This window comes from Aedes aegypti, chromosome 3 (assembly GCF_002204515.2).
Source record: "Aedes aegypti strain LVP_AGWG chromosome 3, AaegL5.0 Primary Assembly, whole genome shotgun sequence".
NCBI lineage: Eukaryota > Metazoa > Arthropoda > Insecta > Diptera > Culicidae > Aedes > Aedes aegypti.
The window spans coordinates 307,912,047-307,930,222 of record NC_035109.1 but is presented as its reverse complement, the minus strand read 5'-3'; the positions used below and the strand labels follow the sequence as shown (position 1 = coordinate 307,930,222).

Sequence of the window (18,176 nt, the reverse complement as noted above, 5' to 3'; positions counted from 1 at the left end):
TGTACCGTTTTGAAATTATTCCGGTGGTTTCGTTTAAAAACTCTTTAAAATTTCGACCAGAAATTTCTCTAAAGATACGTATTCTATTTAACCTTCTACAATGGTTAAACATCTTCAACAAATAAAAAAAATATTTTATAGAGGATTCGGCTTTTCGGAACGACGATTTTAACCCTCAAAACCGGCGCTAATAAAAATATATCTTCAAACATCTCTACATCAAGATCCTTATCAGCAAGAAGGTTGGTGTTTCGGCAAAGTTATGCAGCAGGTTAAGGGCTATCTGGAGGTGGAAAATTGAGAATTTATCCGCTAGGTGGTGCTAGTGATAAATTTTCTTCAACTGTATCCATCGGACTGTTTTTCAATTTGATTCCACCGATACAAGAACCCTTAGTTTTGCAGTATTAGAGTTACTGGAAATTGAAGAAACCTGAAGTTACTAGCGTCACCTATCTATTTCATTCTCAATCCAATTTTTCATGGCCAGGCAGCCTCGATTAGCTGATAAGGATCTTGAGATACAAAAATTGACGGAAAATATTTGTTACTAGCGTTACTAAGTGGATGTGTTACTAATGAGATTTTGCACCAAAAGATAGCCCTAAATCTTTTGAACGAAACACTAAAGAAGACACTTAACCACTAGCTGATGAGGATTTTGAGATACAGACAATTGAAGAAAATTTGTTACTAGGGCGCCTAGCGAATATATTTTCAAAAAGATTTTTTCCCTCCAGATAGCCCTCAATCTGCTGAATATCTTTGCCGAAGACACCAACTTTCTAGCTAATAAGGATCGTGAGATAGAGAAGATTGAAGATTTCTTTTTACTAGCGTCACCTAGCGAATAAATTCCCAATCAGATTCTTCATCGCCGAATAGCCCTTGATCTACCGAAGACACAAACCTTCTAACCAATAAGGATCTTGAGATACAGATGATTAAAACAAATTTGTTACTAGCGCCGCCTAGCGGTTGAATTCTCAATCAGAATTTTCATCGCTAGGCAGCCCTTTGCTGAAGACACCAAACTTCTAGCTCAGAGGGACCAACTAATCGCATTAATTTCAAAATTTATTTGAAATGAATTGATCTACTAGCCTCCGAATAGTGGTGATTTAAAAATTCAAGGTTCGTCTCGGGATTGATATTTTTTTACTGACCGACGTTCCAGCTGTGTTTGGCAGCCTTTTTCTAGGGGAAGTTAATAACATTTATTAATTATTTAGATAGAAATAAGTTTTCCGTTCGTTTGGGCACGCAAAGGCTCTATGAAATTACTCAACAGAATTTCACTGCAATTTCCCAAAGATTTCTAGAAAATTCTCCAGCGAAATTTGCAAAAAAATATTGAAGGTCCGGCAAAATTTTTTCATTGGAAAACCTTATGCAATCAAAGGTGAAACTCCGGTTGAAATACATGATAAACTTTCGCAGCAAAGAACTTCTGCAATGATCTGAATTTCTGAACCTTCGATGAGTGTTGAATAATTACGGAAAAATACCAAACCAAAACATGGATGATATTTTGTAGAACATTTCTAGAAGAGTCTCTGAAAAATCCCTGGCGAAATCGTTGGAGTAATTGCTCTAACTTTTTTTGCAGTGGAATCCTAAATTAGAATCGAAGTTCAGTTTACATGAAAAATTACTCAAGGAATATTCGGGAGCGGCTGCATAAATAATCTTCTAATGTCTGGATGAATCTTTGGATCAGTTTCTGAATGAATTCCTGATTAAATCTCTGGAATAAATTCCTGGAGAAACTTCATTAAGAATCTCTGATCGAATTTATTAGGTAATTCGTGGAAGAGTACGTAAAGGATTATCCTTGAAGGATATCATGGAGTAATTCCTTGGAGAATCCATTTCGTAATACTTGGAAGAATACCTTTGAAAATTAAATGGCTGGAAGATTTGCTGAAACATAATCGCAGTATTAACTCTTCGAGGAACTCTTCTAGAATTTCCTGGAAAAAATGAGAAATGAATTTGTTCAACCCTAGAGTAAAGTCTTACAATTTTCTTTTCATGAAAAAAATCGGTTTAAATATATTGAAGATATCATAGCATAACAACAGAAAGCAATAGTAATCTCGAGAAGATTTTTTCAAAGAAAATCCTGGGAAAATATGTAGGAAAATTTTGTGGAGTAATCTCTGTGAAATTTACTTGATGTATCAACGTTAGACTGACAGATGATCTGCAGTAAATTCTAGAAGAATTTATCTTAGCATCCCTCAAGAACTCACTGGAGGAATTTTAGGACGGATTCCGAAACTATGAAATAGTCTCGTAGGAATTTTCTTTTTCTTTCTGGCATTACGTCCGAAGTAAGATACTTTTAAACTAAGTGTTTTCATGAGCTTCCACAGTAGTGAGCGGCTTATTTTTGAAAAGTCCCCAAACCCAGAAATTCGTGTGCTTTGCTGAATTTAAATTACATAAAAAGAAAAACCTCAAAGTTCGAGCTAAAATATTAACATTTAGAGGTGGTGCAAGCGTTACAAAGTTATAAAATATTGAGTCATCATAACTCCGTTATTTTCTAACAAATTTTAAAACTTTTTGTATCATTTTCTTCAAAATTACGTTTATGAAAACTTAGTGGAAAATCAAATTGGTCTTAAATCAAAACTAGTCTTAGCAAAATGTAGATTCTTCCAAATATTTGCCCATTTTACAGAAAAAAAAAACATCTTTGTTTGATCATAGCTTCATGAATACTCAACCAATTCTAAATATGTTTACATGCTTTTGATGCTAATTTAGTTGTCCTCCAATTGTGTCTAAAACGCATTTGACTAAAAAATGGTTTTGACTTAGTTATTCAACAAAAACTACCCGAAAACATGATTTTAAATAAAACAAAATAAAATGTCTTTGGATTATTTAAGTTTTTTGTCGAAAATTACATCTTTACCATAAAACTAAAGTTTATAAAGCATCTTGTCCTAATGCAAGAATGTTTTTGTTACAACATTATTTGAAAATTGTTTTAATCACCTTCCCGAAGGTTTAACAAATAAATTCAGCTTTAAAAATAACGCTTGACTGACAAAATTTTGAAAAAAAAAAAAAATGTAATTTTTCGTGAAAAAATAATGTTTTTGTGCGGTTTTTGTTAAAGAACTTGTTTAAAATTTGTTGTATACATAGTTTGAAAACAGCTAAATTAGCTTCATAAACATGTAGAAACTTGTAAAAGGATTTGGAATCGGTTGAGTATTCATGAAGTTATGATTGAAGAAAGATGATATTTTTAGTAAAATAAAGAAAAAAATAGAGTGAACTACTCGTAACTTAGATTAATTTTGCTTTTAGACAAATTCAATGTTTTACAATGTTATATTGAATTAAATTTTGAAGAGAACGATGCAAAATGTTTTATAATTGGATATAAATAACAAAGTAATGGTAATATCACTGAAGGCCATTTTTATAACTTGAAAACTTACATTCTTTCAGCTCAAACTTTGAGGATTCTTTTTTATGTGATTTGAATTCAGAAAAGCATACGAAATTGGGGTTTTGGGGACTTTTGAAAAATAAGCCGCACCCTATTCCACAGTTATTGTCGAGATCTTTCTTTGCCAATTAATCATTATTAACACTTCAGTCGTCGCGCTGTTGTATGTTGTACAACACTGGTGAGAAAAGCTCGCTTTTCGCTCACAACATCATCGTGGTGGTTCTGACAGTGGCGAACCGCGCGACGACTGGAAGGTTAAAAAATATTGAAACGAAATAATCCTTGACCAACGGGAATCGAAACCACAACCATTGGCATGGTTTTTCTGAATAGCCGCATGTTAACCGCTAGGGCTTTATAGGTAGAAATCTGTGGAGCCTTAGAAATACAGTAATGTCCCGATTTTGTCAGCCCCATGCTGAATTTAGGGTTGACACAATCGGGAAAGAGCTTAAATCGGTAGTGCTTCGTGAATCCCAAGCAGGACAGTTCGGTTTTGCGTCGTCCGATAGATTTAGCTCACGGTTTCGCGCATGTTTTCGTCGCTGGAGATTTTTTGTTTTGTTTATTTTTCCTGTTTTGGAGCGTCTTGCTGGGTAGTGCTTCGTGAAGCCCAAGCAGGACAGTTCGGTTTTGCGTCGTCCGATAGATTTAGCTCACGGTTTCGCGCGTGTTTTCGTCGCCGGAGATTTTTTTTTTCCTGTTTTGGAGCGTCTTGCTGGGTAGTGCTTCGTGAAGCCCAAGCAGGACAGTTCGGTTTTGCGTCGTCCGATAGATTTAGCTCACGGTTTCGCGCGTGTTTTCGTCGCCGGAGATTTTTTTCCTGTTTTGGAGCGTCTTGCTGGGTAGTGCTTCGTGAAGCCCAAGCAGGACAGTTCGGTTTTGCGTCGTCAGATAGATTTTGCTCACGGTTTCGCGCGTGTTTTTGTCGCCGGAGATTTTTTTTACGCCTATCGTTATTTTATACAATCCGATGACCCTGGAGGGATCGGTTTTGCTTTTTACTGGTTATTGAGCAAAAATATTACTGCACAATCGACAAGCATTTCGCGAAATACTATTTATACTATAAATAAGCTATTGTTTTCTCTTTTGATTGCCGGCATTCAAAAGCTTAATTTGAAAACGCTTAAACAACAAATCTTTAGGGTATATCGCCAGCTTTCTAGGCGAATCTTGACAATATACCTTCCCCAACCTCCAACCCCGTAGCACTTATGAGGGTGTCGCTGAGTCGGTGGCCTCTCATTAAGTAAGTGCTACATCAACATTTTCTTCCCCAGCCCAAGTTACGATAAAGATGGGCGTGGCAGGGAATAGCGATATTCATGCTTTTAGTTTTCTTGTTTATGATTTGAACAAGGTATACTCCCCTGCCTTGTTCTTGAAAGTAGTCAGGATGAGATTATTAAAAAGAAACATGAATGTTGCTAGTATCCAATCTACGAAGTATACCGTAACTACGCTAACGCTAACGCTAACAATCGGGAAAGAGCTTAAATCGGGAAAAAGCTAAAATCGGGATAAAATGTTTCGACTTGTTTTAAGTTTTATTTTAACTTAAGGACTTAGGTTTATGATTTTGTTAATATAAACATAGTTTTTTTACTTCCATTTTCATGTACCGTAATCCAAGGTAACATTGATAAGTTTCTTGGATAATTATTTCAAGAGTTTCAAATTTCAAAAAATTGATCTTTAGATGATTGTATATACGTGGCCAAGGTCAGAATTGACTTTATGCACCCAATATTTCCAGTATATACGTGTTTAGCCTAATTAAAATAAATATAAATTTTGGGCTGACAAAATCGGGAAAAAAGGATGCTAAAATCGGGGGTAGACAAAATCGGGGGTAGACAAAATCGGGGGCTGACAAAATCGGGTCATTACTGTATACATCAGGATTCACTGAGAAAAAAGTAAAACGGGTAACTGTCCATTTTACTTGAGAGGAGAGTTCAGATAGTTTCACTTAAAAATAGATAGTTTATAGAGACTTGCGTCAAAATAGTTACTACTAGCCACCAATGCACAATAGTCCGAATCGACAGTTTAGCAGGGAAAAGTGTTCTCGTTGATCTTAGACGTATGATGTGTTCAGAGAAGTTGCTCGTAATTAAGTTTTGCATCTTCTTAGAAAAAAATTGAACAGAATGATTCATATTTATGGTTGCGTTTTTCAGTAAAGTTTTATAATATAATTATTATGGAGAACTTTGTCGAAGACATTTTTTTTATCTAACTCTTCATTTGAGCGTAGTGTATTGATTTTAAAAGTTTTAACGATTGATGAAATATCGGCAGCGTAATCTTTTTTTGCTAAAAACGAGTTTTATTATTTAACCCGACGTTTCGACGCTGGTATGGTCGGGTTAAATAATAAAACTCGTTTTCAACAAAAAAAAAGACTGCTTTGCCGATATTTCATCAATCATTGAAAATACAGTCGAACTCTCAGCAGAAAGTTTTAACTTAGGGTGGACCCAGACAATCAATTATTTTGGTATAAAATTTTTGGTTTTCAGTTTTATGTGAATGTTGTCTTTAGAAGAGCTGTAGAGGAAATAATAATACACATGTTTGCTGAACATTGCAAGTTTGTAATCCTTGTCATTTTTATGTTAAAAGATATTTACAGTGAAATTTTATGAAATCTTTAGTTGCCCATTAATTATGGAGTTGGTTTGATATTTTTTATTTAGCGGCAATGTGACCATTAAACATTTTAGATTTTTGTTGTTGTAGAAACTGTTAGGACGTCATTTTTTTAAATTGAAAATATTCTTTGAAAAGAACAACCTTTAAAAAACTCATAGTTTTTACGGCAATAGTTTTCTTACATATATATATATATATATATATATATATATATATATATATATATATATATATATATATATATATATATATATATATATATATATATATATATATATATATATATATATATATATATATATATATATATATATATATATATATATATATATATATATCCATTCCAATATTGCCAAAAGATTTTTTTTTATCGGATCAACTCCTTGAGCTCACTATGGGCGGTTCCATACAGACTGACGGCCAAAAATATTGTTCCCATCTCATGACGTATTTATGATTTTTATTTTCAAAAACAAGTTTTCGAGACTAACTTTTGAATAAGGCCTTTAGCGAAATAATAAGTTTTGATACTAATGTTGCATATAAGCCATTTATGTGTTTAACGTTATGCAAACCATTATAAATGTTGGACCTTACAAAGAAATGATGATATGAATTAATTACGAAATTCATTTATTATCTGAATTATTTTTTAGCTGTTAGATAGAAAATCGTTAAAAACATCGGAAAAATTCAAAAAGCCCTAAATTGAAAAAGTGCAGTTTTGTGCAGCTAAATTCTTGACGATTATTTAGTTTACATCTCAAAGTACCCTTGGAAATAAATTTTAGCCTGGGACAACTTGGGACAAAAAAGTATGGGATGTGTAAAGTTTCGATATAAACTCAAATAAATATTTTTCAGTGCACTCCCCGCATTTTTCTGACATAAAGTACGAATTCTTATTTCATTTTATTTTCCTTAGATAGCTTTTTATATAAGCTTTCGGACAATGTATAAAGATCTGTATAAAATATTACGATTATGCAGTATATTGTATTCAATGTGTACCTTGTGTTTGCACTGAATTCTTCATTTTCCATAAAAACTTCAACATACTGTATCAATTAAAATATAAAAGATCTTGCCCTGATTCCAGGAATAACTTAATAGAAGTGTTTACTATGGAATTATGAGCAAGAATAACCTATCAGAACAAGTAATTTTTTCGATTATTGGCCACCTGTTCGCCCATAGTGGAGCTATGGGCATCTAAACAATCTATAGTTTTTCACTGAAATTGGTTTATAATTCAAAAAATTTCAGCAAGCAAGTAATAATACACTTATTAACTAATTTTTTGGGTTTACCCTAAACTACTAAATGTCTCTAAAAAGACTTGCTACCAGCCTTGTGAGGAAGAGTTAGAAGGTTGAACACACATGCTGGCCTCTTCTATAGTAATTTTCATATAAAAATCAAATGACGTATGCACAGCCAAATTCCTTCCACATCACTTCAACATTTGAAAGAATGATCACTATCATAATTAGACACCGTTGAACCCCGGTAGCCGCTACGATTTTGATCATTGGGCACCTGGTTTTGAAAATATTCCGATGTGCGAGAGTCCCTATTATAGAGTGCTCCAAATAAAGAGTCTAACAAAAACAAAAAGCTCGTTAAACTTTACGGTAATGTGCAGTGCTATGTCGATTTGCTGACTTAATGTATATGGTGGTGAAAGATACATTAAGACGAAGCTTTTTACTTTGATTGAAGTATATGCAATATCGTTTTGCAGCAAGAAGTAATAGATACAGAACAGAAAAAAATAAATTACGAGCAAACTTTTCTATTAATTTGAGGCACAAACTGCGAAAAGATGTGTCTGGATACAACTCGCATCATTTTCAATAAGTACCGCATGAGGATCACCTCGATAGGAGCAATTTCGCAATTTCAAAGGGGAAAATGAGAGACAATAACTGGCTGCACAGCGCATACCAGCGAACGGGATAAATGTCGATGGTCCTTCTTAACCTCAACCGACTCCACGTCGAGGATGCAGATAGGCTATTCCATCGTGTGTTTGTGTGTATGGGTTTAGTAGTCGTTATCCTACTTTGAAGTGCTTGCTTTTCTTGTAGTTGATTAAGAAGACAGCGAGACTGCCGCATCACCGGGCGAAAGGGGAAAAAAAGGCGTACGTTAGGGTGCGACAATGCTAATAAAAAATGAAATCTTTGTAATGTTGCTTGGTTTTAAGTGCTAATTAAGTTATCTGCCCTACATTAATGAATATTCAATTTTATGGTTCGGCGGAATCGCCCCACCCTACCCCTCAGAGTACGCCAAACAACCTGCTGCTGAAAGGGCAAACAAGCTGAAAGAAGAACACGATCCATCGCGAAAGCGTAGTAATACTTACAACGTGCTGGAGGCCAGATTGGTATCCTCGTGCTTGAGCTGCCCGTCGAGTGCCAGGCCCCATTTGTCTTTGTTGTTGGCCAACAGTGGAGTCAGCGTAAACACTTTGGACAGTGTGAATCCGGGCGCCACTTGACATCCGTCCCTGGGTTATGGCATGGTTGGGAATTGTTGGCAAAGACGGAATTTGCGTGTTTCCGTTGAGCGAGAGAGAAAGAAACAAAAGAAAAAGTGAAAATGGGAAAAAATGATTCAATTTAGTATGACTTAATCAAATTTTACGTGTTGCCTACACTAAGCTGCACTGGCTGGTATATACCCGAAAGCTTTAGTTTTCCATCCACTCAAGCTTATGGCTGTTGATGGAACGTTACCACACAAATGGAACAGCCAACAATCAATAAAGATTCTGGAGTAATTTTTGGAAATGACGTTTCACACGATTAAAAATAATCAACAATTCATAGGTCGCAAAAGTTCATAGGTCCTATTCGATAAGTACTCAAGAATTGTTTTCTCCCAAGAAAAAAGCGTGTTAGCATAATGTGGCTGTGGCGTGTTTGGGCAGAAAAACTTTTCTTGTTTTAAAGTCTTTTATCGACTTGAGCCGTCGGATCAGAAAGTTTTCGAGATGATTTTGCACCAACACGCAAAGCCACATGAAGCACCGCGCCTGTTGTTGCAGCCTGGGCCAGGATAACTGTTGTTTATGGGCCGCTGTTAAACCGCAATGACTAGTCGCGTTTTGGGTCGTGAACGTGATAATTGCGTTGCATGTTCAATGTATTACGCCTAATGAACTAATATAAATACGAAAGTTTGTTCGGAATGATTTGCATTTCAGGTGACGTGAGCCGTAAGTCATAAGTATGACTTTTAAAATGTTGTTGGCATATTGTTGCATGTGAACCAACATGAAGTTATGCTATGCGTTCAAAGAAAACGCATGGTAGTTTATTATGAACTTAAGGTCTACGAAAAAATGTATAGAGTGTGAGCGATATTTTACCCTTGGCCTCAGACCCTGATCTCCCCTGAACCACCTTATGGTATTTCTTCCGGGAGGGCCCTACATATAGCACTTAACATATGTAGCAGAACGAGGTGGGAGCTCGGGACTTGTTTCCAAGCGCCAATGAAAAACCACCAGTCGGCGTTTCTCTCGGGGAGCGACCGGGCCCTGGAGCCAGGTTTCCGACCTCCATTCAGCCCAAGCGGAATCTGCTTAGGAGACGTGGCGGAGATTTAACGCTGGGCTCTGTTGAATCTCTAAAACAACACTGGTCTAAAAGCAGCTCTGTACAAGCGACTCGTGCCGCTTTCAAAGCAATAGTCCATCATCAGGAGTGCCATCCGATACATTAGGATCGATGCCAGTGAGGTCCTAATTATGATCTATGATATGATACTGGCTGCATAAGTACCCGGACTGAATCTTGGAATACTACATTGTAACTTGGCGCAACAGAATTGACAGCCGTGTTATTCCACTACCATAGTAAGAATGGATGACACCGCTGCGAAACGGCGAGTGCGGTAATTGTACGGTTGTTCCCGTCCCGGTAAACCCTTGGCAGGCCTCCAAATACGTTCAAAACTCGCCACTTTAGTCAGTGGAAGTAGGCTCAGAAGCAAATTCCTGACTAGCGTCGATCCGGCTCTGAACATGGTGCACCTTAAGGTACCTTGTCAACCCTAGCATTAGGGTGGGGCTTATTTCCAAAAATCTTCCGTAGTCAGGATTTACAAAGTGGAAAATGATCATCAGTCCCAAAATAACATCCTGTGAAAAAATGAGATTTTTTGGTGAAGGTTTAGAGGTGGCGCAAAGGGCGTAAGTGCAATTTCCCCATTTAAGTGAACTCTGAAAAAATTGGGTATGCTTTTCAGCTTGTTTTGGTGATTTTAGGACCCTTAAGGGCAAAAAATCACCTCAAAATTGCGATATCTCTACTCCTTTAGATGATATTTGACGAAATATATTTTATACATGCGATTTTTGGCCCTTGTATAGGTTACGCTGACTGATTACTATGAACCCGAATAAGCATATGAATAGCTGGGAAGGATTCCTATGCAAGTAGAATGAAACAAAGAGCAAAGAAGAATGAGGGAAAGAACAAAGGACACAGAAAAATGTAAGGTGGGGTGGGTTAAACAAGGGAAGGTGTAACTGATGATATTATATTAGAATGAACTACGGAACCCTGAAAATATCTCGGTTGAATGTATGAGATGTGATTATATGCAAGTTTATCACTAATTTTGTATTTTAGAATGCCCGTTTAATATTACTCCAGCAATTGCTTTTATAATCTGAAAGAAATTACAGAGGGGCCTAAACCCATACAGGCTCAAAATCCGTACACTGCATACAAATAGAAAGAGTTTTATATAAAGTGGAAGGGTTTAGATTCATTTCATAGGTGTTCGGATTTTGATCCCGCACGATATATCCTTATTAGGTAAATTCATAAACGATTTCTGCTTTCTAGCAGTAACACTTCCCAGACAACCAGAAATCGCATGAAAGTTCACGTTTCAACTCGTTTATCCATACTAATTACATCAAACTCGCTAAACACCGTGGATAAACTCGTCAGATTGATGAGTTTCCTCGCATAAAACACTTCTTTTCTGAGTTCATTTGTACATTTTGCTTCGTCCCGTACACACGTACAAAGTAAATCGGATCAATCCGTAGCAGCTGTCAAATCATCATTTGTTATCATAAGTTAAGTCGCATAATATTGCAGTTTAGTTCGGTAGAATATTTATACACTCGCATTGTATGTTATTATTCATCACATAATATATGCACGCATATCGCCTCCACTTTTGTACGTAGAAGGCCGATTCGCAACATCTTATAAATGAAATTTTGCACATATAGAGCCTCCAGGTGATTTCGTTATACGTACATTTTGGTTGTCTGGGTTCCTCTTAGAATTTCCACAGGAATTTCTGGATTATGATGCCATTTCAACAATTAATTGCGTTTGGGCTTCTAATACTTCACTTTGCCACAACACCTTCAACATAACTTCGGACAAACGAAAATGCAGCTGAAGTTCAATACATCGTTCTACATCTGTATATAAAATTGATGTATATAAACAACAACAGAAGGAAAAAATCGGTAGTCAAAATTTCAAATTACTGCACGAGCTTCTATAAGGTGCAAGAGATAAAGCACTTCAGGTTGAAAACCTCTCGAATGAAAACAAAATTTAAGCTTCACAGTTTTGAAACATATATTTTTTAGGAATTGCGACAGAGCTACATGAAGGAATTTTCACAGGATGTCCTATGTATATATAAATGCTTATATAAATTTGTTATGAATTTAATTAATACTGTGTGAGGTCGAATTTCCAGGATGTATATTTTGCAACAGTCCATTTCGATAAATTGCTATCAACATCCAAGAAAAAAAAACCGAACGATTATTGAACTAAAGCAGTGAAGTGGACATGCATTTATCTATACCTACCAGGAGAATTATGATGAAACTTCGCATGGAGTTGAGGTCATTTTAGCCGTTACTGCAATTTTTCTATTAAGAGTATGCATGGGTCGAAAGCTAGAGATGGATCAAAAATTGGTGCTCTTACCCTACTTGAAGAAACATTGCTCGAAATATTTCTGAAGTAGGTAATGTTAAATAGAAGTCAATATAAAAATCGTTTTCTACTGGAACTTTTCTCCATTGCGTAAAATCGAGATTTTACAAGATTTCTCAGTTACACTCAACACATCACAAGTTTCACCCTCCCAACTGTTTAACCCACCCCACCTTACATTCTTCTATTTTCTTTGTTCATTCTCTCATTCTTTTTTGCTCTTCACTCCATTTTACTAGCATAGGAATTCTCAGCAGCTAATCATATGCTTATTCGGGTTCATAGTAATCAGTCAGCGTAACCTATACAAGGGCTAAAAATCGCATGCATAAATATATTTCGTCAAATATCATCTAAAGGAGTAGAGATATCGCAATTTTGAAGTGATTTTTTGCCCTTAAGGGTCCTAAAATCACCAAAACAAGCTGAAAAGCATACCCGATTTTTTCAGAGTTCACTTAAATGGAAAAATTGCACTTACGTCCTTTGCGCCACCTCTAAACCTTCACCGAAAATTCTCATTTTTTCACAGGATGTTATTTTGGGACTGATGATCATTTTCCACTTTGTAAATCCCGACTACGGAAGATTTTTGGAAATAAGCCCCACCCTACCCTAGCATGGCCTCACTGTTTGCATAGACAACCATGGGATCACGAGGGCGACTATTTATCACGGGTAGAGATAGCGGTTTGGAGCATGACAGGAGATAAACACACCAGTTTCCATGACTTCGAAGAGAAGCAGAACTTCGCCGGGAGATGGGAGATCAAGCGGATCCAAGAAACAGACGCGATAGGATACTAGGGATACCGCTCCAAGAGAGATGCGCAGTACGAACGCCACTCCACGCGAGAATGAGTGGAGAAAAGTCGTCGGTAGAAGGGAGAAAAACCAGTAAAAGCGGACGGCGGTACAAAAAGCGCTTCTCAAGAGCGTCAGAGAAGGCTCGATGTTATGGGATCTGGACGAAAACGTGGTCAAAGCCAGACGTGCCCAAAAAGATGAGATGCTCTTTGAGTTGAAGGAGAATACTACAATTGACAGTTTCGCTAGTCAGGAGCGCATGGCTCAATGCATAGGTTATAAGGCAGAAGTGAAGGCTCTATGTCCGGAGATTGTACAAAAAAAAAAATCAGAAGAAGAGCTGAGTGGTGCACTTAAGTCACAGTGTAACTTAGGCAACGTGCAAATGGCGATCCGATTGAGGAAGGTGTATAGAGGCACACAGACAGCGATGATTTGTCTGCCGGTGACCGCTGCGAACAAGGTATAGGAGGTAGGTAAAGTGATGGATTGGATGCCGATTGAACAAGCAAGCAGAAAAAATGTTTCAAGTGCTTATACTTTGGATATTGGGCAGGCGCTTGCAACGGGCCGGACAGATCGAAAATGTGCTGTAATTATGGGCACACAGAACCCAAAGTAACAAGAGGACGATAAAAAAGCCAATATTAATGGAGATAACCCAGATCAATCTGAACCACTGCGACACCGCACAGCAGCTGTTGTGGCAGTCAACAACAGAAAATATGTGTGACGTGGCAGAGCCGTATCAAGTTCGACCTGATAATGACAGCTAAGTGGTGAATAGGACGGGAACGACTGCGATACATGGCAGATTCTCTATCCAGGAAGTGGTGGACAATTCAGGTGAAGGCTTCGTCATCACCAAAATCAACGGTGTTTATGTATGCAGTTGTTATGCACCTCCGACGTGGACAGTGGAGCAGTTCGGCCAGATGATGGATCAGCTAACTGACAAGTTGATCGGAAGGAAGCCGATATTCATTGCAGGAGACTTCAATGTCTGGGCTCTGGTGTGGGGCAGCAGAGTGACCAAATCAAGAGGATATATCCTGCAGGAAGCATTAGCGATGCTAGATGTACGATTGTGCAATGAGTTAGCACATTTTGGAGAAACGGAAGGGAAGCCATCATTGACGTTATGTTTTAGAGTCCTGCACTGTCAGCGAATATGAACTGGAGAGTTTGAGAGGGGTACACCCGACCATCTAGCGATCCGCTATCGCATCGGGCCACGGAACCCTGCGTCAACAATGGAAGAATTACTAACGAGCGGAAGTGGAAGACGAAATCTTGAACTTGAGCTTAAGCCTGACAGGCCTCCTGTGGTTGCTATTCCAGTATCGCCAGATCAGCTGCACTTACACAAGGAATCAACCAGATGACTGCTTGGGACTAACAGACACCCTCAGTGTATAAGTGCTGGTGATCTTCTATTTTAGGCGATAATGGTGCCTGCCACGTCAGAATGCAGACCAATGAGGGGCAGGGGCTCCCACGGTAGACTGTATATACCATTGCGTCTACGCCAGTACATGCGGGAAGAGGTCGGATAATTTTTATGACAGAGAGGCTTGCTGGTTTAGTAAGCAGACTGCCTATGTATCAGGCGTAATGAAAGAAATAAATGAAAGAATGGAAGCGTAGGGAAACGGTTTTTTTTCTGTCCGTTTTGGGTTCTAGCAAATGCTATGAACTGTGATAGATACACTGATAGGCAAAATAAAGTGCCCACCTCACCAGTTTTCGAATTTCTCTCATTGATTTGGTTCAAATTAAAGTTAACACACTTAAATCTTTTTTGATATTTTATTTTTGATATTCTTTTAAAGTTGCACTTACGAAATTTTGACAAAAAAAGACTTTTACTCAAAAAAAAAAAAATGAAAATCAATTTGTATTGAAAAAAAAATAGTGACCAAATGAAGTGTCCACTTCCTTCTTGGATTTTCCCGCAAGATGTTGATGTAGGAATCTTCTGTCATTATTCCGTCAACATCCCCAGACCCAGATTTCCTCCTCCATGCTTCACTGTTCCTTAGATGCGGTGCTCTGCACCACACACGAACCCGCCGCTTTCGGTTAGACAGCTCGAGCTTCAGGAGCGTTAAGGCCAAAGGAGGACACATTAACTATTAAATTGCTTTTTATTTTTCTTAAATCATCTTTTCTGGGGTTAAGAAGGAAGTGGACACTTTATTTTCTCACTATTTTTTTTCAAGACTAATTGATTTTCTTTTTCTTTAAGTAAAACTCTTTTTTATCAAATTTTCGTAAGTGCAACTTTAAAAGAATATCAAAAATAAAATATCAAAAAAGATTTAAGTATGTTAACTTTAATTTTAACCAAATCAATGAAAGAAATTCGAAAACTGGTAAGGTGGGCACTTTATTTTGCCTATCAGTGTATATTAATAGTGGTAGATAGAAGCAAGTGAAAGATACAACTACAAAGTACGAGGAAAGGGACGGGCCTGGGATTGAACGCAAGACCTTCTGCTTATGAAACAGAAGCGGTAGCCATTAGACCACCAATCCCGTCAGCGGAAGTGGAAGACGAAAGCCTTTAAAAAGGAACAATTCGTTAAGGCTCTTCGTCAAGACGGCGATAATGAGGATATCGACGCCACCGAGCTAACACAATGGATGGTAACAGCTTGTGACGCAACTATGCCCCGAAAACCGGAGCCGAGGAACAAACGGCGACAATCTTACTGGTGGAATGACATGTTCAATACGCTTCGCGCTACTTGTCTCAGAGCCAGAAGGCGGGCTCAGAGAGAAGGGACGGAAATGGAGAGAAGGGAGCAAAGGACCGCTAGGACTGCACTCAAACGGGAGATCTAGCTTAGTAAATCTAATTGCTACAAGGAGCTGTGCCGAGATGCAGAAACCAATCCGTGGGGTAATGCGTATCAAGTCGTTATGGCAAAGATCAAGGGCCCTTCGATACCAGCTGAGATGTGCCCAGACAAGCTGAAGGGTCTCTTGCCGAAGAACGATCCACCGTCACAACTCCGTACGGTGCAGACGCAGAAGCAATCGCTGAGGAACGGCAAGAGTCTAACGACGAGCTTGTAGAAACGGCGAAACGACTAAAAGCGCAGAAAACCCCTGGTCCAGATGGAATACCGAACGTGGCGCTGAAAGCTGGCATCCTGGCATATCTGGACATATTCAGAAAGGTGTTACAGAAGTGCCTTGACGATAACTTTCCAGGAATATGGAAGATCCAGAAACTTGAACTGCTGTCAAAGCCAGGGAAGCCACTGAATCATCCTTAACAGGCTGACGAAGTGTACGGAGAGTGAGCGCGGGTCGTCGCAAACGCAGTTTGGATTCCGCAAAGGCTTATCGGCAATGGACGCAATTCAAGCAGTACTCGAGTGTGCCGAAAAGGCGTCGAGTAAGAAACGAAGAGGAGATCGATACTGCGGCGTGGTCACGATAGGTGTGAAAAACTCATTTAACAGCGCCAGCTTGGAGGCCATCACCGCAGCACTGCACTGAATGCAGGTTCTCGAGTATCTGTGCATGATCCTGAAGAGTTACTTCCAGAGCAGAATCCTGGTGTACGAATCAAATGAAGGGTAGAAGTCAGTACGACGGAGTCTTTATACTGCGGCTACCCAAGAAGGTGAAGATTGTTGGTTTTGCGGATGATGTGTTATTAACGGTGATGGGCAAAACACTGGAAGAAGTGAGATGTCAGTGATGGAAACAAATGACGAAGGCTGGATGAGCGGAGTCAAACTCCAGTTAGTTCACCAGTTAGGTGGTGGTACTGCTAGTCAGCAACTGCTAGGCGGTTTAGCAGATGGAGGTCAACATCGGAAGGTTCGACGATCGACGATCAGCTGAATTTCAATAGCCACGTTGATTATGCATGCGACAGGTCCGAAACGGCAATGAACGTAATAGGGAGAATCATGCCAAACTTAGGCGGTCCAAGCAGCAGTACAAGGGGTTTGCTAGCTAACATCTCTTCATCGATATTGAGGTATGGATTTCCTGCTTGGGGCAAGGCACTAGGAACAAAGCGGAACCGCGAAAAGTTGAGCAGAGCGTTTCGGCTGAGGGCAGCGCGAGTCGCAAGTGCGTGTAGAACGATATCGTCAGATGCTGTATGCGTTATAGCCGGTATGATCCCTATTTGCATCACTTTGGCGGAGAATATCGAATGCTACCAACGAAGAGACGTCAGAAACGTACGGAAGATGGCCAGAGTCAATCTATGGCGAGGTGGCAGCTCGAATGGGACTGCGCGGAGAAACGAAGATAGACCCACCGGCACATCCCAAACCTGTCGGCGTGGATGAATTGAAAGGTGAAGAGGTAAACTTCTACCTGACACAGTTCCTATCAGATCATAGATGTTTCAGAAAGTATCTCCATAGATTCAGGTACACAGAGTCACCACACTGCCCAGACTACTCAAACATTGAGGAGACACCGGAACATATAGTTTTTGATTGCCCAAGATACGCGGAAGTGCGTAACGAAATACTCGGAAGCAGCGACGGAGGTTTAAACCCCGACAACATCGTGCAGAAAATGCCAACACGTAAGTACAGAGCGACAACGCATATCATGTCGTCGCTACAACAGAAATGGCCAGAAGACCAAAGGGCGTCGGGTTGCGATCGGAGTTGGCTAGATCCTCCGTCGGAGACTAGGCCGAGTAGTTCGAGCTTCAGCGATGTACCGGTGATGGTTAGTTCCGGAAGTTTCCCTGCACCGGAATCGCAGGACCGACCTCGGCATCTTCCGCCGACGGGGAAATCTTCGTCGGAGTATGATAGATCCTCCGCCGAGGACTATTCTGAGTAGTCCGTAGCGAGTTATCGGCTTGAGTCGTCGGAGCGCCAGTGAACCGGAAGCCATCCTCCAACCGGAATCGCTGGGCCGACTTCGGCACTCTACCGGCCAACAACAGAATAAGAACAACGCGTAACGTTACCGGTTTCGGAAGATATTCCTCCGTCGGGAAACTCTCCATTGGAGTAGGCTAGCTTCACCGTCGGGAACTAAGCCAAGTAGTATCGATTACGGCGAACCGCCGACTTTGGGTCGTCGGGGCCCTTGCGAACCGGAAGTCACCCTTGAACCGGAATCGCAAGACCGACCTCAGCATCCAACCGGTCCGCCTAAAGAGTATGACGAGCAGCTTAGTAAAGTCCAGAAAACTAAAAAGCACAAGAGCATATATCCTAAAAAGTCTCACATGGCCCAGTCTCAGC

The 18,176-nt window shown here is 39.3% G+C and overlaps 1 protein-coding gene across 17 annotated transcripts in view; it reads right to left on the bottom strand.

Annotated features, from left to right (window-relative positions):
- Positions 1-18,176, bottom strand: part of LOC5575687 (beta-arrestin-1) — a 281,251-nt gene that overhangs the window by 24,490 nt on the left and 238,585 nt on the right. For all 17 annotated transcript variants that reach the window (XM_021852258.1, XM_021852274.1, XM_021852276.1 and 14 more), the window contains one exon: positions 8,508-8,651. In XM_021852258.1, coding sequence (XP_021707950.1) covers positions 8,508-8,651 — 144 coding nt within the window. The remainder of the gene's footprint in view (positions 1-8,507; positions 8,652-18,176) is intronic.